This window comes from Acyrthosiphon pisum, chromosome A2 (assembly GCF_005508785.2).
Source record: "Acyrthosiphon pisum isolate AL4f chromosome A2, pea_aphid_22Mar2018_4r6ur, whole genome shotgun sequence".
Lineage (NCBI taxonomy): Eukaryota > Metazoa > Arthropoda > Insecta > Hemiptera > Aphididae > Acyrthosiphon > Acyrthosiphon pisum.
In genome coordinates, this window is record NC_042495.1 from 76,326,069 (window position 1) to 76,352,001 (window position 25,933).

Sequence of the window (25,933 nt, forward strand, 5' to 3'; positions counted from 1 at the left end):
TAACAAAATATTAAACATTTTTAAACAATTAGATTTATATAAGCTTGTATAATATTAAAAAAATTAAAATTGTAACACGTCTCATTATACGTTGATAAACCTTGAGTCTTGACGGATCCATATAAAAAAAATACGCTCTGTGGAGAAGCAGCTTATGGTAAGTAATTAAATGGTAAGTAGGCAATTATGATTAAATAAAAACAATAATTTCTAAGTATGAGTTAAGGTATAGTCCTTATTTTATTATTATAAGTATACATTTTTGAATATAAAACACAAATATATTATGGAACACAAAAATCAATGTATCGATCACAACGATAATAATAATACGACATTATGACGTGACGATCTCATTTTACTACTATAGCCTAGTCAAAGTCAGCGGCGGCGGCGGCTTCCGCTTCTGTAGATATGCGCCGTTTGTCGTACACTCGCTTCATGTGCTTCAGCAGGCGCTCCAAGTTGACGCCGTGCTTGGCGGATATCTCAACGATCTCGTCGTCGGGCAACCGGCGCCTGAGTTCGGCCAGGTTGTCTCGAGCGCCGTCCACGTCCACCTTGTTGGCGACGATCAGCTGCGGCCGGTCGAGCACCGTGGCCGAGAAACACCTGACTTCGTGCCGGAGCACATCCACGTACGTCCATGGCTCGGGCGCAGACAGGTCGACGACCAGTAGCAGCGCGGTGCAACGCTGAACGTGCCTCAAAAACGACACGCCCAGGCCGCGGTCTCGGTGCGAGTCCTCGATGAGCCCAGGCAGATCAGCCACAGCCACTGACTCTTGGTCGCCGTAACGGACCACGCCCAAGTGCGGCTGGAGCGTGGTAAACGGGTACGGAGCAACCTTAGGTCGGGCCCGGGTGATAGCTCGTAGCAGCGTGCTCTTGCCCGCGTTAGGAAATCCCAGCAACCCGAAATCGGCGATACTGCTCAGCTCTAGCGTGTACCGAAGTACCTCACCCGCGCCTCCCAATTCGGCCACCTCGGGCGTCTGCTCCGTGTCCGTGGCGAAGTAACGGTTCCCGTGGCCACCCGCCCCGCCCCTGGCCGCCACAAACATGACGCCCGGCCGGCTCAGGTCACCAACCACCCGACCGGCATCATCCTTGACCACAGTGCCTACCGGCACGTCCACGTACTCGTGACCGGCGCACTTTCCATGGCAATCTTTGTTGTAGCCACGCTCACCTGCGGCCGCCCTAAGCTCAACGGGTACGTGCCCTAGCCCGGTCACGTTCTCGGCCGCCCGGAACACTACGTGGCCGCCGTTACCTCCATCTCCGCCATCCGGGCCTGCGTTCTCATTGCCGAAAAGCTTCATGAACGACACGCGCCCATCGCCGCCACGGCCACCGGCCGCACGGACAGTCTTCTCGTCCACCAAGTGCTTGGACGGCGCCCGGTCAGATTTTTTCTTGGTGCAACGCAACGGCGCGGCCACCGCTCCGTCTGCTGTTGAGGAATACCGTAGATTATGCTGTTGATGATGGAGTTGTGGTTGGTACTGGGGCTGCCGGTGAAGCAGCTGCGGGTGACGGCCGCATACGAACGCGGAGGCCACTTGGCGACCGATCCGGGATGACGACCACATCAGGATCATAAACCGTTGACGACGACGACCGGTTTCTTCTGAAATCACACGAACACCAATTTGGCGATCAGACACGCGTGTTCAGTTTGGTGGGTATCCGGTCGTCGCGGGAGTCTTAACAATAATAATATTATCACATGATGTTAGTAAATTGGGACTATTTTTAATTATACCTATTTAGGTTTTACAATTTTGCGACTGATAAAAACGTTGTCTTTCCGATATACTATAAGCCCAACGACGTGAAATTAGCGAAAGACGGAAATGGTGTGTTTGCGGAGTCGGGAGTGAAGTCCAAGGACAGAAAGGAATCGCGAAAATTTAAATAATTTAGTTCTCTATTATGTACGATTAAAACATACACATAAATAATAGAGCAGTCGCGAATTATTATATTATATTTTAATGGAAATACAGTTTTAACACAAACTCCTATTATACGTTTAGTTTTCAAATTTTTTTATACAATCGTTTAAAATATATAATAATGTGAACGCGATACAACTGTTTCAATAGGTACGTTTGTAGGATTATGTTACATCGGTGCATTATTAGACGACATATATACGTATACTTAAGATATACATTTACAATTTACATGCTAAGTGTATAATATAATATATAGTTGACAGTTGTACTAAACACACTTATGAACATAATATTCTGTATTTTTTTCAGTATATTATAATATATTATTATTATTATTATTATTATTTATAGTCATATAGGTATAATATTGTTTGATGGAACAAAAACGGACGAACTATATATTATTACAAGTATTATAACTATATGATAATTAAATAATTCTTATAACACTATAGTACGGTATAAAAATAATTATGTAGTCATTAATAATAATAATTAATTTAAGACTGAATGGAATAGCAGTACCTAATAATTACTGCATAATACATATAATACATAATACATAATATCGTATAATTAAGGTATTTACAATAAATTACACTATATTATATAATATATATGTTTAAACAAGTATGTATATTGTATATATGATAAGACAATATCGCGTGTTTAAGAGCCACCGATGTGCCTCGTCTGGAGACTTCCAACCGTGTCTGAGAGACACACGGTTCGATGCGTCTGCGAACACTTTCGACTTCTCTAAATAATAAATTCAATATGTGGTCAAGAATTTCTAAAAATCCGTCTTTTCCTAAACGGTCTTAATACCTATGTACTCTCAACGCTAGTGGATATGAGATTAGTCGTTTTAAACGAATAAAACTATAGAACGGGCGGCCCGTGAAGTAGAAATAACTGAATTGCCAAAAATATTTTTTTAATGCTAGTTTTCCGCACATAATACATATTTGATCTATAGCTTATACTGTATTTTAACACAGAAATTAACACGCATCATATTGACTAATATTTAAGTTTTTGTTTGCCCTGTAAAATTTTTTTTCATATTATTTGGACCGCCATAAAATATAATTGCCGACCTCTGCTATAGAACAAATATTCTGTACGCATAATCTTTTTATAGGATATAATAAATATGATATTTGAAATATCCGATTTGTTGTTATCGTCGTATCTATGCCACAAAATCGTATTCAGCAACGACAAGTGGATGATGTTTAATTTTTTTAGAACTTAAATAAGCTTTTCTATTACATTTTACTACAACATCTAAGTAGGTACGAATAAACACACACATTATATAATAGGCATTGTATTAAAAAACAAAGATAATTTAACAACCACTGAATATTTAAAGTCACGTATTTTGGGTCAAAAACAGCCTATAATAATATAGGTATCTATTTTTCACCAAGCTGTCGATATATTCAAACACGTAAGTATATCCTTACAATTTATTGTAACTGCGGCATAGTAAAAGCGGTACCTAACAAACCCAACTGATTTGGACGAATAAATTTCGAGTTCGTTAAATTTACGGTAATTTACACGAAATTGTTACAAGGTTTGGCGCGAAACGTTGTTATATGACGTATAATTAGACGAAAGCGTAAGCCAGCGAGTATAGTTGTGTGAACATTTAAATAATCGAGAGGAACGTTTGTTTTTCCAGTAACACTAACACACGTGTTGACGAATAACATAATATAATAATGTAACACTACGGTAAAAATGCAAACAGATGCTAATTGCGCATTGTATAAAATATAGGATATATTATAGGTAGGTATTATACAATTTGAAAATTGTGTGGTCGGAACTAATTACAAGTATTTATTCACCTGTCGTGTACGACAATTAAGACAAAACTGAGTGCGTAGTGCGTACTATATAATATGATGTCTATACGAAAAATGGATAAAATAATTCACCTGTATATATAAACGACACCATTCACCATATCGATACGAAGTATAGTTCGTATATTATACTATATATGATAATGAACGATCAAAATCCAAAACCTATCTATACATGCCAATAACCTTAACAATTACTATAATATATAATATTTATTAGGTAGTTAGCATTAATATTTAAAATTATTCTATAGATACAAAATTAAAATATGAAATATATGGATAAATGGTATCAGACGCGATTTTCAGACCGTCGACTAATATATTATATATATAAAGGTAATACATTTATATCAACTGTAAGAAAAAAGGAAATCGAATAAAAATATAATAATCGTTTCTTACAAGTCACTAGAACAACACATTGTCAGGATAACAAATTTAAAATAATATTATTATTATAAAATAATTGGAACAATTATTACTCTCCCAGTTTCTTATTTTCGCCTTGGTACGAGATATAGAAGAGACGCTACGGAACATTGTAATTGTTGATTTGAAAACAATGATAAATGTTTGTATTTGAAAAACGATTCTGTATGGTACACAACACGCCCGCTAACATAAGTTTTTCTTCAAAATCTTTAAGTATATCGCATCGCATATTTCTGAAACACTCTTACTCTCACTCTCACTGGTAGAACGGACGATTAAGTAGTTCTATGTACTACATTTCTAGTATTATTGATCAGAAATCGAGTATAGGTATAAAGATATAAAATTTCAAAAGAGTAGTTATATCACGCTCATAATTTCTAAATGTTCCTCTGATAGCAAGAAACAACTATAGCAAACAATACCGACCATAATTTTTTTTAAACATCAATAAGTGAAGTTCTACGTTTTGAATCGTTTTTTTTAATGCGATTATTTTTTATTGCTATCAATGATGTGTAATACGACACACCCCGTCACTATACTGCGACATATAAGCGAAACGTGTGCCAAACATCAGGTTCCCGTGTCCTAAAGTAAGGCTTAAGGTTTCCATATTTTAATTTAAAATTTGATTAAGTAATTATAATAATTATTATTACTAAAAAATTCTTAATTAAAAAAAAAAAATTGGTAGATAGTTTAATTCAAGAAATAAACAATAGAAGTTCCTCCATCAACCACCCACCTTTTCCTCATAACTATAGAAGTATTGTCTACATTTAAACCAAGGGAAATATTATAATAAATACTGTCATTGTTCTAATTTGAAAAATAATAGTGTATACAAAAATAATAAGCTAATAAAAAGCTATAATAGGTACGTGAACTATTAACAAATAAACAAAGGTACACGAACAGTGAACAGACACAATGAGAGTAAGATATTATTGATGATGGTTTAATACAAATGTATTGTATTAAAAATATTGTGAAATTGATACCTAAATTCTTAAAAATAAAGCAATTAAGTATTATTTAAATATTATAGGCAACAAATAAATATTTTTTTGTACAAAATTTTAAGCTGTAGGTAAAGATTATACTTCAAATATATTTCATAATTTATAGTTATCCATTAAAGTATGTGCATAATATAGCTTAAAAAATAATTACAATTTCTACTCTTTTCTCAATTTTTTTGTCGACATTTCATAGAATTTTAAAAAAATTTAAAAAATAAAATTTAGCAATATAGTATAGTAATTTACTGGACATTTGTAATTATAACGAGTAAATAACTACGATAAAATATATTAGGTATAATTTAAGTATATTTCGATTTTTTTACGTACCTTCTGCTATAATCATATTAACTATAAATAATAATATATAAATAATTTGGAATTTAAAAAGATACTGACATTTAATCAAACTTTACTTGAACAAAATAAAAACCTGACGAGCTTTTTTTCATTTAAACAATAATTGTGATTTACTTTTGGAGCACAATATGTGGTGTAATCCAGAAATCCAGACGACAGAAAATAATGGTTATGGACATGATCAGAATGGTCGACGAACAAAAGATATTCGCGTGGGATGTTCGACTGAAAATGAATTACCTTCATCTAAAAAGGGTAAATAACAATAAAGAAGGCTATTATAATATTGAAGTATCCTAATAATAATTAAATGGTCGCAAAATCAAATATAGTATATTTTGTATTTTATTATTTTATTGAAATTTCTTATCAACTATTTCTCGAATTAAAAAAAGTTGATTCACATTAGGCAAATTTCAAGTCTTTAGTCCTTCACGTCTGCTTTCAAAAATTATTATTTTTTAAATTACTGAGAGTTGAAGAACCAATCTTACTCAACAGAGACTCGCATCTGTCGAAGCTCGCGTTGTTGTGTTACAGTAATATTAATAATAAGGGATACAGCTTTTTGTTTACATTAAACAATGGAAGACTTCTTGCCTTTTGGCTTTCAGCCATTTTGAATTGTAAACAATTCACTTTTTTCCTATATACACATTATACACGGATAAATCTAATTATTTCTATTTTTACGTGCACGTAAATTACGTCAGAAATAAAACTCAGAAAGCGTTCATCGCAAGTTACCACTCGTACCAAAATCATTATTTAAATACAAATTAATTTCTGCACATTACAACAGCTTTGACAATTAATTATCGCACACAAATGTCTCTGGAGTTGTCGCATCTGTTCGTCGTTTTTAATAACAACTGTGTGCGCACCCCTTCGTGCTCCATAGAAAAACCACCATAGACTTGTAGAATATGGATGCCAGAAATAATATCATTATTTCAATAATAGTGGTTGATGAATTATTCAAAAGCATTTAGTTTTCTCGATCTAAACTCGAATTCCTGCAGACCCGTTGCATTATGCCGCTACAGGCCGCTCCTCTTTAGGAGTCATATCGCTTGGAATATTATTAGTTGTTGTACTAGTATTGTTTCAAATTTGAAGTATGTGTGCTTTGTCACATACCTATTTGAATATTTTTCGATGTTTAAACATATGTTCTTATTTTCAAGAACGAACAATAATTATTAATCGGAATTCTGGCGGAAAACTACATTACTTGCCGCACGTTAAACATGCAATGAATCGGTTATATACGTCGTACACAGCTGCAGACCGATCGTGTTCGTCCCGTTCTTAGATCGTATACAATGGATGGAGTCATAGCATATTACACGTATAAAACATAACAATAGGAATTATAGGAGCTGTGACATCTACGCTTGCGCGACTGTTTATCTTAACAGCGCGTTTGCCGCACTCTTCGCCAAACATTAATGATATGAGACCACGCGCATGCGCATATCACTGAGGTCCTACAGTTATGTTTGCTTCACAAATTGTTCGTATGACTCTATCCATTGTATATGATCTAAGGTCCCGTTCGTAATATTTCAAAATTTGTCTGTTTATTTTTCAGATTGTTTTGAGAACACACGTATATAGGCGTTATGAAGCACTGATTTAAACGTTTTAAATTCGAAATTCCCAAACACCGCTTGCTTTTATAAAGTGAACGACGATAAAATATATTATGTTCTCGAACACGCCTACAATACAATAGGTATAACACAGGTGAATAACTTCTAATTGCGAATATGTTTATTATATACGATAAAATCAATGTGGTAGGTGTATAAAGTATAAATAAGCATAATATTTTGTCGAATAATTAATGTAATGTTTATACCGCGATTTCTTTTCGATATCTAAAAGTCCGAATTTGGTATATACTAAAGAGTAATTATTACACACACAACATACATTTAATATTAATAGGCGTATAGATTTCGATATTTAATTAGACGCTAATAATAAATTGAAAACCTTTAACACCTTTAATATTGTTGTGTCTTATCTTGAGAGTGTCGCTCACGAACCCAATTGTCCGGTTTTCAGGCTTTCGCTATGTAGTATAACATTTATAGATAATAGTATACTGATATACTACTTCCCTTCGGGTAAACTTGGTCACTTTATATGATATCACGACTACTATTTTTTTTTATATACATAATTCTAAACGTATATATATCAAAAATAGAAAGTATATCTAGTAAGTGTACCTCGACAGCTGTATAGCAGTCTAGTATGCATTATTTAAACATCTTATCGATACTTGGGTGATCACTTCCAAAACTGACCATATACCAAACCGTGCACTCTGTAAACTGTATAGATGACGTTTTTATTTATGGGTTTTATTACATTTTTATTTATTGTTTATTATTACACACAACTGAACTAAATTTAAATATTAAAATTGCCAAGAAATAAATCCCGTATTTTACAGCCACATGGTGTTTTCACCTACAGTATCAAATAATATAATATAAGCTATACTATCAATATGATTTGTCGAGGAATAAATAAATAGGAAAGTATAGTTCATAATAGGTCGAATCACTCTAATTTTTAAACTAAGCTAAACGGAGCTAAATGCGTTTTCCTAAGCCTAAATTTGCTATGTTACGCACTTTTAAGACGAGGACAAAAATGGCCGTGTAGCGTCGTATATATAAGATTGTACCCGCATATTATGTTATCTCAGTCTTACTAACGCATAATACACCAAAACATCCAGTAGTTTCAAATTTGTATTGTTAGTTTAAATATTAGAGTGAATTGACCTACCTATTATCAAACCTAAATCTAACCTAAGAACATAATATCTGTGTTGGTTATTTACGATATTTTAAATTTACATATACTCATGTCATAACTCACTTAAAAATTTAAATATCTTAAAAACATTCCAACAAAGATAATGTTCTTATTACCTTAAAGTTTGATAATACAGTTTGAATTCATTCTAATGCAAACACGCCTAACAGCAAAAAGTCGTATCAGCTGCTGAACGCAAATTTGGTATGTTGTACGTGCGGGAGTGATGTCCTAACAATTAATATGGATTGAAATGTAAGTGTAATTCAATATCTTGACAAAAAATTTGTTTTTACTCATTTAAGTAAACAAAACTACTATAATATTTCCTTTCAAATCGAATATATAGGTACATAAATACTGACAAGAATTTTTCAAAACATAAACTTAGCTCATTATATATATTTAATCTGCATATTTATAAATACATATACGTATATGGTATACATAAATATTAAATACAGCTCATAAATCTAAAATGCGCACAGTTTCACATACGATTATCGAGACAGACGTAAATGTAAATTATTAATATTATTATTAATGACCTTTTACAGTGTTAGAAAAAAGCTAAGCCTGGTTTAATAATATCGCGTATTTCTTATTTCATAACGCACGCTGTGTAGTTCTGAATAAATGTTATAAAAACAGACGTAAGTATAATCAACTAAATAAAAAAAATATCTTAGTAATTATTTAACGCTTTAATTATTTCAACGTTTATTGTATTCATTATTTCGTATGAAAAACACGCTTAGATTGTAATTTCGTTGCAAACAATGAGTACAAATAATTATTTTAAATGCAAGTCCTCTATCAGGGCGAAAGTATAATAAACTCATAATAAATTGTGACCACCCACATTCGATGTATTCAAATACGTGTACCGGAGTAACATATCGTGATTCGTACATATATCAGCAACAGTGCAACACACATGCAGTAAGTCGGTAACCGTAAAATAAATGTGGAAGACAATAACCACCGACACGGTAATAATTGACACGTCAATATCAAATCGGCAAAGCGACACTATTACTATCTACCTATATAATATTATATACTATAGAAGTACTACGTACGGCGTCATAGTTGCCACGCCGGGGCTCCGAGAGGCCGCGTTCGACCTCGTCACTGCATAGTGCCTGTATAGTTTAGGATGTAGACATACGGTTGGAATTTGTAACAGAAACCACCGCATATGGAGTCTTTCAGAATTTAAGGTGTTTACAATATTATTAGACAATTACTTTGAGTTCAGAAACAGATGACGTGCTAAGCGTGCTTTATAATAGTATAGGGCTTGAACAGTGATGCTTTTTAGTCAAGGATCTGCATAGTTTCACGTCCAAAATTAAATAAGTGTATATATTTAATATTTATAAATAACTGCTATAAATATGACAATTCTGTCAAGTAGTTACAATAAATTTACAAAACCTGCGTATAGTATTATGAAATAAATATGAGCTTCGAAGTATAAATAACAATATAACATACGGTTCGTCTTCAGTTCATAATAAAATACTTGTGGCATAAGATTAAAATTTCAAATCTGCTTTTATTTTTAATTTAGTTGGTTGTCTACTTATCTATATATATTTGTATTATGAATTAGGGATATAATATAATCAGTATAATCACCAAATATCATCGTAAAATCAAAATATATCTTAATAATTAAAAAATATTAATGTTTTATGTTCAATTAGTAAGTTCATGAAATTAATTTATTAACCAGTAATAAATCTACTAATCAAAAGATTTATTTAAATAAAATACTTGAATAAACACAATTATTTTCTTAAAGGGTAAAGGGGGTGTCATGGTTGGTAAATCACGATGTATATAATTTATAAATAATACGTGAAAAATATAAAAACACAGCATTTTAAACTTGCTCTACTTCGATAAATTCTGAGTTTAGAACCACGGTCGATGGTTCAAAGTATAGATGGAAAATATGTATGTTGATAGTATATGTACACAAAATTGTACATCGGTGTCGTTTTTACACATATCACATTATCATACATAAACTATAAGTCGGGCAAACAATTCTGAAACGTTATTAAGACCGCGTTTAATATACATCGTCATTATGTACATTTTCTCTTCGAATTATAGGTACATAATAAATTATATAAACTATAAAAAAAAATACTTACTTCCTTTTATAAACATGTACCATTATAATTTCATTAAAAAATTGTACTTACAATTTGTTATTTTACTCGAGATAAGTCTTATATTTTATTGCTTTAGTATTTTCAATGTGATTATAACTCACCTGAAACAGAAATTATTTTATTAAACATTACATGGGTATACTAAACCTGCATACATGAACTACAATTTAACTGAACGCAGTGAGTCACAAATATAACTTTAAATACCAATCAACCAATCGAAAGTTATTGAATAGTATTAATTTGTTGAAATAATCTACCAACAATCAACTGACAACTATAACTCCGAAGACGTTATTTAAAAATGAAAATATAATACTAAAAATATTATATATTATTAAATTATGATAACAATCGCACGTCTTCTGCAGGCTCAATCACGGTGTAACTTATGCAATGTTATGTACCTAATGTATCTTATGTAGGTAATAGCAAGTCTAGTGTAAGTCGAAGTCTTAATATCCAAAATATTATCGTCCACGCGAAGGTAAAAAAACAACATTATTGATATTATGGTAGTATATAACACAATAACAAAATTCAGAATATAATATAGTAAAATGTGCAATTTGTTTTCTTCTACGCGTCATTATACTGTTTATACCAACCGCACATATAGGTAAACGACGTCGTGTGTCCCATTTTCTACATACTATTATAATTGTCGTATCTATGGATGCACTTTATACATAATAATATAGTTCTTATTCAAACCGTACACGATTATACAACGCGGTGTTCTCTGCAACAGCCGCGGGTGCTACCGCATTAGGTTCTTATATACGGTACCTACTACTGTGGCCCACGCGGTATAAATAAAGGAAAAAATCGACAATAAATCAATCGGATAAGAGACGAGCCGGAAACAACTATACTCTATAGCCGTCGATCTGCATGCATACATTTACGTTTTACATCCTCCGAATCGTGATAAATCGTGATACAACACCCTATGCACCTAAAAATATCTAAATATTATAAAATGAGCTTTCGAATCCCGGGCATGCCTGTGTGTAATGCGTTATATTGTATATAGATTCCAACAGCGGCGAATCCGATAGAGCACGACCGCCGGCGCTGTCATCATCCGTATAGCAAAGTTGCAGGGTATAGGTACTATACTATATACTATACATATGGACGCACAGTTTCGTATTCGTCGAACTCTGCTGGAAATTCAAATTATATCGTGCGCGAAACGAAACGTGAGTAGGAATAATTCACGAATCAATTCCGATGGCGTGGATAGGACCACTTTGGCGAGCGGAAAAAAAAGTCTGTCGTATACCTACAGTATATACATTATACATATATTAGGTATATACGAAATATCGCGTAATGTCGCCAAGCTGGAGCAAGACATAATAATATATAATATTATACGGGAAAAGGTCGTCTATATGGGGTGGTTGTGGTGGGAGGGGCGGCGTTTAGTTGGTTTGTGGTCGCGAAATAAGCCGCGTGTAACGGTGCGGTAAGCGCACCACGTGCAGCCTGCAACACGCACAAATCGCATTTATTCGAATATTTAGGAAAAATTATTATAACGACAACGAAACGTCGTGCGGACTTTGACACGTGTCATTGACACTATATTATAATAATGCACAGGTGCCGTATCCGGAGTATTTTATGATTTAAATAACTATTAAAACGACCGATCGACCGAACTCTCAGATACTCCAAAATAATACGACTGGCCTATCCATTATTTAAATTTAACTAATTTTCTATAATTTTTTTGTTGTTTTTAATTTCAATGTTTTTATACATTTTAAAGTATTTAAAACACTGTATACATTTTTTAAAATAATAATCTTTATAAGGTATTATTTACTATTTTTTTTTTTTTTATCATACTTGACTTAATTTTGAAAGTTATTAATTATTCTTTTGCATTATATTTTGTTGAATCTATTTAAATGGTTGGCACGTTAATTTCGAATACCAAACAGATTACCCTATAGGTATAGTTTTGAAATTGTAATAGATACGGAATTAATTTTATTGATTTGGGTCCTCTAGTGAAAAGTGGTCTAGCTAGTTCAGCGGAATATTCTTAAGCCTGGCCCTGATTTTGTAAAAAACATACGGTATAGAAATATTTATTACAAAATAACAAAATATGTGGTATATCTAATTAATTCACGGTTCGTTTGCAGCATCTATGTTACTATGCGTTGGGTTATAATAGTATATCTACTAAGCAACTATAAGCCTCTATAAAGGCGGACGTTTATGAAACACCAATATATACATCCAACATAAATATTGCGCACAAATACAGAAGATCGTCATGTTCACATCAAAAACCGTTAGACTTATATTATATAGGTACGGAAACAATGGTACGGTCTGAGTACCGACTATAGTCTATAACCAACGAAAGGAAGAAAACGGCATCGGACTTTTAGACGACCGGAAAATTGAACAACGCCACAATCGATTTATATTTGGAGTTGGACTGCGCTTAGTAGTATCATATTATATTATTATGATGTGTTTTTCCTCTAGCGGTTTCTGGTGCCACCGTCGGTCCGAAGCACAGCGGTATATACGGCAAGACGACTTTTAAACACAATCGACATCAACTATATGAATTATTGAAAATGGTTATGTTACACCGTATCTCTCTATAGCTGTTATAGACACCACTCGCCATATAACACAGTGGGAAATTCCAAAACATATAGGTACAATGAGCCTACATATTATTATTTAGAACAAAACACTAAAATAATATTAGCCAATAAAAATAAGAAAACCTAGGTAAGCGATAAATACCGGTAAAAAGCTTTATATCGAACATAACATTTTAAAAATTATTTCCAGTAAACATTCGTAATACTTGGTATATTCGGACTATTATAAAAAAAGTAAACAAAATATTTTAAATACGCGTTTTACGCACATCTTTATCTGACTCGATTAAAATTATTGCCAATCATTTTAAAGATAATGTAGTCAATTTACATTATAATAATAAAATGATAAATTTACCCCTGAAAACTGAATTTAAGTGTGCGCGGTTATATTTTTAAATAATTAATGTTTTTATAAACTTTATAAAACTTATAATGGTATAGACGCATAACATTAAATTACACAAAGTACCGCTTGTCCGCTGAGGGTGGGTGGAATTAAATATTTAAGCATTTCTGTGCACATCTGCGCTCCTACTTATACTGTCAAATATCTTAATTATATAATTTCTTTTATCTCGGAACATGCTTCCCTTTGTAAAATATTATTGTTTATAGTGGTCGACGGTAACTTATACATCGTTTTCGGTGATTCATCGTTCGTGAGACATACCAAATATGGTCGAATATCATTTGTATGTATAGAAAAATATCGTTGTCAGTTCGGTCACGGACTTGTGAGTTATATCCGTCATAAGAGGGGAGGTCGACTCAAGAAACTGAAAAATAGCCAAGTGTACTTCAAAATGCATGCATGATAGTTATAACTTGCATAATATTGTTTAAACAATCTATATAGAACTTCAAAGCGGTACCTAAATGAAAAATTCTCTGTAAAACAGAACGTATTATTATTTATTATAAACGTGACTAACTAAAAATATTATAGAAGTGTTTTTTAAAACCTACAAATGATCCTTTAATTTTTACAATCAATCAATATACATATTGCTAATTATTAAAAAAATGAATCTAATTTTATTCCAAACCTGTTAATGTATATAAGGTATAACATGTAACCAATAGCTTTTACACGTGAAAGCTTATATAAAATACTTAATATCAAATCGTTCACGCGGAATCACTTTTATTACATAATCGTAATAGATATATAGATACATACAATTGTTATAGTTTTGGATGAATGCAAACCATTTTACTTTATTTTATTATTATAATTACCAACAAAATACCCGATGAATAGAATTAATGTTTTCGAAGTTTTTATATTTATTTTATACTTGTACAAGGAATATGGTTAATTTCAAAATATAAAAACTAATGTAGGTAGGTGCTATATAGTATTATAGTAGTATACTACCTACTATATAAAAATAACTTACCAGTAAGTAGCAGTTAGTTGTATCATAAATGTATTATAAAACTCATTCTATTACCTACCTCGACATAAAATATTAATCTTCGTGCATTGGCTCCGATATTATATGATCCACCCTCGACTAGATTGTAAATATAATCTTTTTCTACGATTATTATTTATTTATATTTTATGTTATAGAATAACGACTTTAAATATTAAAGATCTCAGGACGTATAATACCTACGTGGCTACGTCCTACATAGTAAATATGATATTTCATTATTAAATTATTTCGCACAGGAATTACTCGGGTTATAACTTATTATAAAGGAAGTTTTTAGTACTTAAACCAATAATGAAGAACATATTTCATAAATTATTTTACCCTTAAATGTTAATATACTCTTCCATTGTTGTACTAAGAAACGTGACACATAAAACATGCAATAAGTTATTTACTTTCATAAAATAATGAGCATGTTTATTACTTTGTGGCTATTATCAAAACAATAAAATGTAAAATATTTTTTTTTTCAAATATTGTAATATTATTGTCATTCTTCCTATGTACTACGAACAACATAATATATAATATTTTCCCGATCTAAAAATATATATACAAATACATATATATACTTTTTAAACAATTTATATACCTATTTATGGTATCTCAAAACGTATGTGGCTTGATATAATGTTATTATATTACATATGTACAATACTACAACTGCATACTATAACATAGGTACCTAAACTATTACTTCAATATTACGACTATGGTATCAGTATATATGTTTGCGTATAGGTGTTTAAAGATAATTCAAGTTCCAACGTGTAATAAAACCACGAGTAAAGTAAAATAAATGGTTTTGACTTTCAATTATACATCAATATTAATCGATACAAGGAACGCAATGAACATTATATGAACTGCAACTGAAGTGGACTATACAATATATCAGATGTTTAATCGTATAAAAATACAATTCTGAACTTCTGGTATAGCACATATATGTGTGGTACCTACAGAGGTAGACTTTTTTATTTACTTTTTTTATTTATTTATTTTCTATTGCAAATTTAATCACACTTAAGTTAACAAGGTATTTTTTTAAATAATGTTTAACATTTCACAAACTGCAGGACAGTAAAAACAATGTTAAGCTATTTACATTTTTAGACATTTTGAAATCGATGACTAAACATCTTAAACGATTTTAAGTCAATTCCTTATCAATGTAAGCAAGGCTCAAAAATAACTGAAATCAGATAAAAATATTTTATGTTTTTCAAATACAGCCAAAAAAATAAATAGATACCAGTTTAGAATTCAACGATTATAGCATTATAATTTTCCAAATAAATTATACAAAAATATTGCATTACCTAAATAAGTTTTCAAATACGGTCCCTTACACTAAAATACAAAGGACTGCATTGAAATATAATCAATATGATTTTGTCTTTGTCTTACAGCAATTAACATAAGTAACATGACGTCTAGGTGTAGGTACTTATTATCAATAAATTCTAGCGAACGCGCGCGCGCACATACCTGTCGTTACAATCATGCCCCTTTATGTAAATTGAGGAATTGAATTTTACCGCTGCTGCTTAGAGTTTTAGACTTGCGCGCAGCAATCGTCGAAGAAAACCAATGAAAAACGACCGACTATATCTATAATAATAATAATAATTATTATTATTATTATTATTATTCGCAAACGTGATAAGACTGGTCGGGCATACCAATATAATAGAATACTATACTACTGCCATACGCCATTGACGAATGCTTTGGGTTGACACGCGATACAGATACAGGACATCACCATCGTCGTTGTCATAATATTATATATTTATGTATTGTAAATTTGTAATGCTATATATCTTGTTCAGCACGCTCTCAAGATAAAATGACAATAGAATACAGCGGCAGCGGACGTCCTCTCACGCAGAAAACACCGCACAACCACGGAATCGTCATCGTACAGTACTTACATACTATACAGGATGTATCACGCAAATATCTGACATATACAAGTGTAATTTCAGTCTAAAATCGTCGGACTATCGTGAGTTGTGAAGCTACACCCAGTGTACACTACTTCTCATGACTGCTGTTTCGTTAAATGGTTTTTTACGAATATATTCATAGGTAGGTATAGGTATATTTTTCATCATAAATCGAATACATATATATTACAGCGTATTTATTCACATTAAAATAAACAAGCAGGTGATAATTTCTCGACAGATTTTTTTGTCGGTGACAAACAGCAGAGTGGAATAATGTAATATAATTTTTTTTCGACGGTCCGTGTGCAATGTTTATAATAATATAAATCTAGGCGTGGTGAACCTGTGGCTGTAACACTAAATTTTGATGCTGTCGTTTTCCGAATTAGTCAACGCCTCAACGACCTAACAACCCACACTCGACCAATCCTATATATACTACGAGATAGACTCCTACTTTAAAATAAAAATAAATGATTAAGTTTAGACAAGATTGTCGAACGCGAGAGTTGTAGAATAAGTTCGTAAATATAATATATTATTGTGATATAATATAAATACATGAGTCACGGAATAATTTGCCATCACATTGTTTACAAAAAATGTATTAAAATGTGTTAATTATTTGCTGTGTTTATATACTATCTATATTATAAAAAATTGTGAGGCGATAACCACCTTTTTATCCACTATATGTTATTGTTTACCTACCCACATAAAATATTAAAATAATAATTATCTTTGTGTTACGTTATAATTAATATTCCCACACATTAAACAAAATATTATATCAATTTAATCATATGCGACATTTTTCCTCAACAATTTTCTCCTTTATATTAGTTTGAATCTAAAGTGTTTCGAGGTAAAAAAAAAATTAGATGTGTAGATATATTAAATTATATATGAATTAATAAAAATGTTTGTATAGGTAGGTACCTACTCAGATTAGTTATATTTTTAAGATAAGATAGCATATTCATATAATTTTAATCCGCAACTTTTGTACGTTTATTTTGTTCATATTTAATATAAAAAGAGACTAATTTTATCAATAAATTAAAAATAAGACGAATTAATTAATTATAATATTATATGCGTGATGTATATTATATTTTCAGAATTATAATATGCTCAACGTAAAAATATTGAAAATTTGGTTAAGAGGACGCTACACCCCCATTTGTTGTTTCCGTCTTACAAATGTAGCAAAAACATATAGCAAAAACGGTTTTACGCCTGTAAAAACCACTTAGGCTATATAGTCCAAGCTAAGCAACCAAGTTTTCACACTATAAATAGGAAACATGTACTATAAGTTTTTTTTTCGATACCAGAACTAAAAAAAAAAGTTATTCAAGTTTAATAAACTCAAAAATAATGAATTTTTAAACAATAAGTACTTTTATTGTATTTGTGATATCGAAAAATTAAAAACAACGTTACACAGTCATTTTTCTCCTCTTTCTAGCGTGAACATTTGGTTGCTTAACTTGGTTTACAGCCTGACCCGCGCAAAACCGTTTTTGTTATGTTTTACATTTGTAAGACGGAAACAGCACATAGCGTCATCTTAATGAAACCTAAAATCACGAACATAACAAATACCTATATAATCTGCTCTTAATACAGATTTGGAACAATTCCTCTTAACAATTACTGAATTACATGTTACATAAAAATGAAACCTCGACAGTAGGTATACATATCTCAAAAGAGGTAATTTCCTCAAAAGTAAAAACAATAATAAGAAGAAATGTATACCTATTCAATTATAATTCCGTGATCGTGATCAGTGAAATTTCGCTGTGGACGATTTGAGATGTCACGGTAGTATGGCACCCGGACAGCATTCACCTCAGATGTAGATGGTAGATCGATTACATTGCAATTGTTTAACTCTATAATCTCCCCGGCAAATAAATGTCTTGCTTCTTCTTTGGATATAAAATGTCAAGAAAGCGAAAGTATGCACAAAGCTTTAAATAAAATGTAAATGTAGCTAAAATAACTTTTTGTTAAAAACTAATAAATAAATAAAACGCATCCCCATTTTCACATACTTACACAAGTATAAACGCAGGTATATATTTTCTATTAGGAATAAATAATAAAAATATGGAAATAAAATGTTTCTAAGAAGTTAAAGTAAACTATTGATCGACCACAGAAAACAAAAATCCACAAATCAATTAACTACCAACAGTATAGTATAGGTGCTAATCACGCATATCTGTCAACTTCGATTGGGGTAGTGAACTTTATGTGCACAGCACGAGGGTAACAAACACAATATTATTAGCTTACGTGAGAGGTACTTTCGGTCAAAGGGGGAGAGTTTAATATTCTTGAGAGCCCAACACGCTGATAATGATGGAACTTGACATATTTTAGGGGAAATAGTAACTACACCCTGACAACGGGCTCTTGTGCTAGTTTCAGAAATATAGGTTTTGCTTCTCTTTTAACGCAAAAGTGAAATATTGGCATAAATACGCGTAACACGTGTATAAATAATATACGGATTTACAAATTGCATTAAAAATTCAGAAGTCTATAAAACTTGTAATGATAAAAATTCTATGTATACAATTAATACTTAAACACTGATAACAGATTAGGTTCTATAAGAATCTTTTTAACAATACAAATAACGATGTTTTTATTACTTGCGTCTTGCAAATGTTTTAATCTAATTTAAAATGTATAATAAGAAATAAATCTATAAGAAATGCGTATAGTACAAGTAATTTGTTTTGACCACACTTATACAATTTTGGTAGATATATTAGTAAAGTCAAAAGTAAATATTGTAATACAAATTTCTTCATTGAATCTATAAAAATAACTGATTTTAAATACTGTTGTAAATTGTAATCGTAAGACACGTGTATCGGAAAATGATTTTGCGATAATTTATTATTGTACCTAATATAACATTTTGTTTTAGGTATCTAAACCGTTATTCTATTAAAATAATCAAAAAATAAAAATTCCTAATTAAAGATAACGAACACTTGTTAGTTGTTAATCAAATGTATATACGTAAATAATATATAATAACATACTATGTATAATCAATGATAATAATATGTATTCTGTACAGTTACATAATATTAAAAGTCTAATTGTATATTTAAGTGCATATATGGGTATGCGTTTGTTTGATTGCGTTTATATTATAATAAACACGCATAGAACTGATATTTTAATCTAATATTTAAACTTATCAACAATATAATATTGTAATATTAAAGTTTACAAACTTCCGTTAGTTTAAAAAAAAACAACTTTTCACGTGGACCGCCAATAATAAGCGGTATCGATCGCGGTTTCAGTGCACGTAAATCCATCGCGAATAGACGGGACTGACCCCAACCTATGCCGCTGGGAACTATAGGTACCTAGAGGTACCACCAACCTGATCGTAAAGACGAATAATATAATACTATCATCTAAAACAGGTGTCGTACGCGCAAATTAGGCGAAAAAACTAGGGCTTAGCACAGTTGTAAAAAATATATTTTTTATTAAAATATGACATTTGTGGTTAATTAGTTCTAACATTATGCATAATATTATTAAAGCCACTATACATGTTTGATTATTCAATCGTGGGTGGGGGCGAAGTTACTCATCGCGTAACCATTGTCATAAGACTAACTGAAAAAATAGAAGGCTTCAGCACCCCCAGCTTATTAATTGGAATTGCGCCACTAATAGGTGCGTATTGTAACGAACTATGATAAGTGATCCATCTAAATTATATGAATATTCTATTTGACGTACCATTTTTACAGTCCGGTCAGTGTATATACGTGTGATCGTCTCAACCAAGTTGCGTCGTTTACGGTCACATCGGATTTTTTAAAAACAAAAACGCGTCAACTTGGGTATCGGAACGCGAACATAAAAAGAGACCGGGCGGCGGTTATTTCTTTTATTATTATTATTATTATTAACAACACAGCAATAAAAAAAAAGGGTTCGCAAACGTTTACTTATAATAATATTATAAAGAATATTTTATATCATTTTTGTTAATCCCGAACGGTCCGGGATCGCGTAACGGACGCGGACGAACACGTGTGCCGCGCGTGAAACCGTATACCACACAGCTCTCGGTACTTTTCTCACAGTTTACCGGTCACTGGTCGCGCGGCGCGTCCGTCGTCGGCGGCGGGCTGTGAGCGCGCGCGCGCGCCGAGCGCTCCTACTACGCGAATTCGTAGACAACGCGACCAACAGACTTTTCCCCGCTCCGCCACCAACATGCCGAACTTACGTTTGAAATCATTTGGCGCACGAGCTCGCGCTGTACACGTTTTTCTCGCAAAACAATTTAAAGCACTAACATTTTTTAATTGTACATATAGGTTTCATATACATTTAGCTTATCACTATATTATCATCATTCTTGGTAAAAAAAAAAAGACAAACAATAATCAATTCGTTACCGTTGTAAGTGTTTTATCGGTCGTATACAATCTATAATATATTAATATACTATGTGTATCTGAAAAATATCCCACAGACCACAGGCCATCCTATACCTACCCGGATTATCGTTACTAAACAACTATACAAATATATTATAATATCGTGTATTACTGAATTGAGTAGGTATAATAATTAAATAATAATATAATGTATATTGACATATTATATTATTGTTTATGTTCTGTTTGCGATCAATGACTGTTTAAAATGCTTGTAAGTTTTGTAACACTATAATATGTTTTTACATTTTTATAATTTTCATTTTCTAACGTGGTAGGTATCCCCATATCATATATGCCAAAAATATATTCCATTATTCCCTACTCATCTTAAGTTTAATTGCTTATAAATAAAATAGGTAGGTAGGTATGTATTGTTCATTTAGAGTTATAGTTATAAACATAATGTAATTAACATATTATATATTATATGCATAGTTATGATTTATGTCGATAACTGCAGTATGCAGACTAATATAGGTTTAAATCAGCAACGGCATATACAAAAGGGGTTGTATAGGTCAGATTTGATGAAATAATTTTTTTTTTTAAATAGCTTAAAAATTGAACATCGTTTTTATGTTCATAAGAAAATGAATATATTACATAATAAATTATAATACAGCTTCACATATTATAATGCATATACTCGTACATTACGGTAATATTATACAAATTGTATATACATGTTTATTTATGCAATTTTTGTTCAAAATAATATACATAAATCATATTACCAAAGAATGTTTAATTCAAAACTAAAATGCATACAATCTTTCCAGAAATATTGACTTAGGTGTTCTTTTATATTTAGAAGTGTGTAAACATTAAAATGTCACAGAGTAAGCAGCTTTTTTAACCACCGTAAAAGTTGAAAGCGTAAGAAACCTTCCCTCATTGACCTCTTTTATTTTTAACTTCATGAATAAAACGTTGTAGTTTCATTTTTGATCACGAAATATGTAAATTTTAACTACAATGCAGTGTGGAAGAAGTGGTGAAGTCTACCTTTTAGTATATAATACGACCGTTAAGTGAATAATTGTCAGGTGACATGTCATTCAAACTGAAATGATATTTACACCAGATAATGAAATTATGGCGATAGACATTTATTAACTCGAAAGTTGAAATGAAAATCTAAGTACAATGATTTAATACTTGTTTAATACATGGTTTGGCCACATCACATAATATAGTTAATGCATTTTAGGTACAATAAGTTTTATGCAATATTAAATTATTATTAATTCATTTGTTCAGTTATAATTTTTGTAAATAAACCCAATACTTCAATAATAATTAATAGGTCTGTTTTATAATCTATGATATCTGAATAAAATAAAACATAATATAGGTACACTGAATTTGAACGAAATGTGTGTAGACCTAACCATTTTTCTATTTTGAACTTATTTAACATCACCACATAGCCAATCTACTAAAATTAACCCGATTGGATATAGTAATGAGGAGAAGTTAGAAAATGTTATATCATTAATATTATATACCTAATGATACGCATATATTATACAATTAAAATAACGGTTAGAACTTTAAATTTCAACATTAAGTACCTATATAAGTAGCCAAGTAGGTATACCAATTCTAAGACCTATGAATTACCTACTGCAGCACTATAACGCTACAAAAAAAATACAGTGGATTTTATGTGAGAGTACCTATTCGATAGTCTTATAGAAAGTAAAAATTTTACAAAAATTGTCGAAAACAATAATATTTAAAGGCGTGTTTCACGTCGTGACAAAAATCATACAGCCGGCCTACAATGTAAATAGTTACGTAAAACAAAGTATAATGAACTCGTGGGCGAAATGCGTACCTACTAATAAACGTCCGGATTTGGCTACGCGCGTCTCGATATTGCTGTAGCTCTAGGTGTTGGCTTGCCCCGTCAAAGTCGGACGATAGATCATAGTTTTGTTAATAAACCGGGAATGTACACTACTGTCTACTACCCACGGTACACAATATCTATACAGTTAATTCTATAGAGGTGTGATGTTCTCTAGGTCAAAATCCAAACCTTCAGTGTATTTTTCCTATATATGATGGTGTACGTACCACGACTTATTCTGTGGACAAGATTCGCGTACCGTTTTAATTGACATTTAATGGAACGTATATTAATATGATATACATATAATCAAAATTGAATTAAACTACGACAGAAAACTCGGGAGAGGGGAAAATGATGATGCTCTGTATTTTTTTTTTTTTTTTGTAACGCTTTGGGTGAAAGCTTACCGTTAATATCTGTATGTGTTTTACTAAAAAAATTAAAAAAACCATAAAGATCTCACAGTCTAAACGATTCTAAAATCTTAATTGTTTCGCGCATTATTATCATAATATCAAATCGTTATTATATGATCCGTTAATTCTTTACTTTCTTCTAACTTTATGTGTATAGTACACATATAATACAATTCCACGCATAGGAATTTATATAAATCGGAGGTGCTATAGTGAAAGAGTAGTATTTCCGGACACAATTTTTATCTGATTATCATTTACATATTATATACTCGGTCAACTACCATATAAATGCGTTACATTCGTACACTTAGGCGAGTACATTTATGATAATATAGTGTATAGTGTATTATTTTACTATATATTATGCATAATAAATGTTTCCCTGTTAAGAGATATTACAAATAAAGGAACAACTCTAAATTTACATCAAACTAACCAATACATTAAAATAGTTAAGGGAATTAGAAGCGGCGATTTTCTGTCTTTGTCTAACATACGTGCAACATAGGATTATAGACGTGTTCTATTTCCTAATTTCTATTTTTTATTTATAAATGCAGTTGTCATGTTTAAATAATATTATATATATATATATATATACAGGGGCGGCGCTACACTGGAGCCAGGGTGACCAAGTGCCCCACCAACATTTGATTTTGCCCCTCCTTTGCCCCCCCCCCCTATGATTTAACGTTGAATATTTTAATCTAATCTGAAAATGCATTTTATATTGAGCATTTTATTAAATACTATAATATATAATATAATACAATCTTAATAATTTATTATTATTTACATTCATTTAATACTAATAAGTAATAACTAATGATATGTTTATATTTAGATAAAATCATAAATAAATAAAATAAATAATGCTAACATAATAAATTGAATTTATTGATTTTTATATTGATAGGTAATAACAATATGTAGCCATTTAGAAACTTAAAAAACTCTCTCCGTATTTGTTTAATTGCAATAAATATAAAATATGAATGTGCATATAAGATATAACACATTCGTATGTCATAAGTCATAACCTTATTACAAGGTAATATAAAACATAATAAAAGTACTTTAGGTTATACCTTATACAGTTATACCTACTTTGGATTCCACTATGTTAAAAATATGTAAGTAAATTGTATTAATTATGTATTTCATTTCATTTTTTTTTTTTTTTTGACTATTTAGAAATATAGCATATTATACCCGAAACATTTTTAGCAATACTTTCTGAATATAATATGATATAAGCAAATTAGTGGGTGATCGAGTAGCAAAACATAAATGCCCCACCAGAAAAAAAATTTGCCTCCGTATCGCCCACCCAATAAAAAAAAGGTGGGTAAGTGGATGTCACTCTGCTGTACAGTAGGTTAGAAGTGGGTCACTGTATAATGGATGGTATTAAATTTGAATTCAATGATATAATATCACTGTATAAGAAAAACGATTCTGAGCGGAGACGGTATATCAGTCTATGTATTAGACATATATATACTTATCTATGGTATTAAAAAAAAATTGACCTATAATAGGTACCTATAATAAATTCCAAATTAATCATATCATAATATCTATTAGGTACTTATAACGCGTTATACATCAACAAAAAACCGTGGTACTATCATAGATATATAATAGTATACTTTCCCAGACAGCAATTTTTTGTTTAATAATATTATTATAACATTATAATAACGAATAATATTAGTATAACGTTATTATAATACTATTATAATATTATCATTACAAAATGATGTCTGGGTTAGAAGTTTCAAGTACCCACGAATAATATTATACAATCACAACAAAATAACTAAAATAGTTATCCTAGGTTTTTAATATGTAATTTCGTCCAAATTTGTACTCAAAATGACTATAAAAATAAACTGTGTAAATGTATTTTTTAGATTTTTTGGTAACAGAATTAATTACTTACGTGGAATCTTGTTTTAAATTTTCAATTCTTAGATACAAAAATTGAACATTTTATAAATTTTTAACTACAAAATAATTATTGAATCTTAAATTTGATAAATTTTTTCAAAATTCGATCTTTAAATGCTTATAAAAAAAAATTGTGCCTATATATTTTTAATATTTTTCAACTGCTATTGTAACAATATATCAGGAGCTTTGTATTAAATTTATACACTTTTTGGCCCAACAGATAAAACTTTATTGATATTTATAGAAAAAAAAAACTGAAAAAATTTAAAACTGAAAATGTCCGTAAACAGCTCAAAAAGAGTCAAAATATTTTCAAAATTGTATGGTGTATAGGAAATGCTTATATAAACATTCAATAAAAATTTCATGTATCTGCTGCAGTTATTTGTTTTTGAATTACAACAAAATAAGGAAATCGCTACATGAGAAATCGAGTGAATATCCAATGTTGTAAAATTTGAATTT

General features: G+C 31.1%; 1 protein-coding gene across 2 annotated transcripts in view; it reads right to left on the minus strand.

The window, feature by feature from the left end:
- Positions 1-207: 207 nt before the first annotated feature.
- The window catches only part of LOC103308223 (mitochondrial ribosome-associated GTPase 2), a 56,547-nt gene continuing 30,821 nt past the window's right edge, over positions 208-25,933 (minus strand). The window contains exons 1-2 of one of the 2 annotated variants that reach the window (XM_008181279.3): positions 20,523-21,622; positions 208-1,633 (exon numbers count right to left, since the gene is read on the minus strand). In XM_008181279.3, coding sequence (XP_008179501.1) covers positions 372-1,604 — 1,233 coding nt within the window. In that variant the 5' untranslated portion in view covers positions 1,605-1,633; positions 20,523-21,622 and the 3' untranslated portion in view covers positions 208-371. Of the gene's footprint in view, positions 1,634-20,522; positions 21,623-25,933 lie in introns of those variants that run through there. The other variant, XM_029489155.1, reaches the window with a different exon arrangement.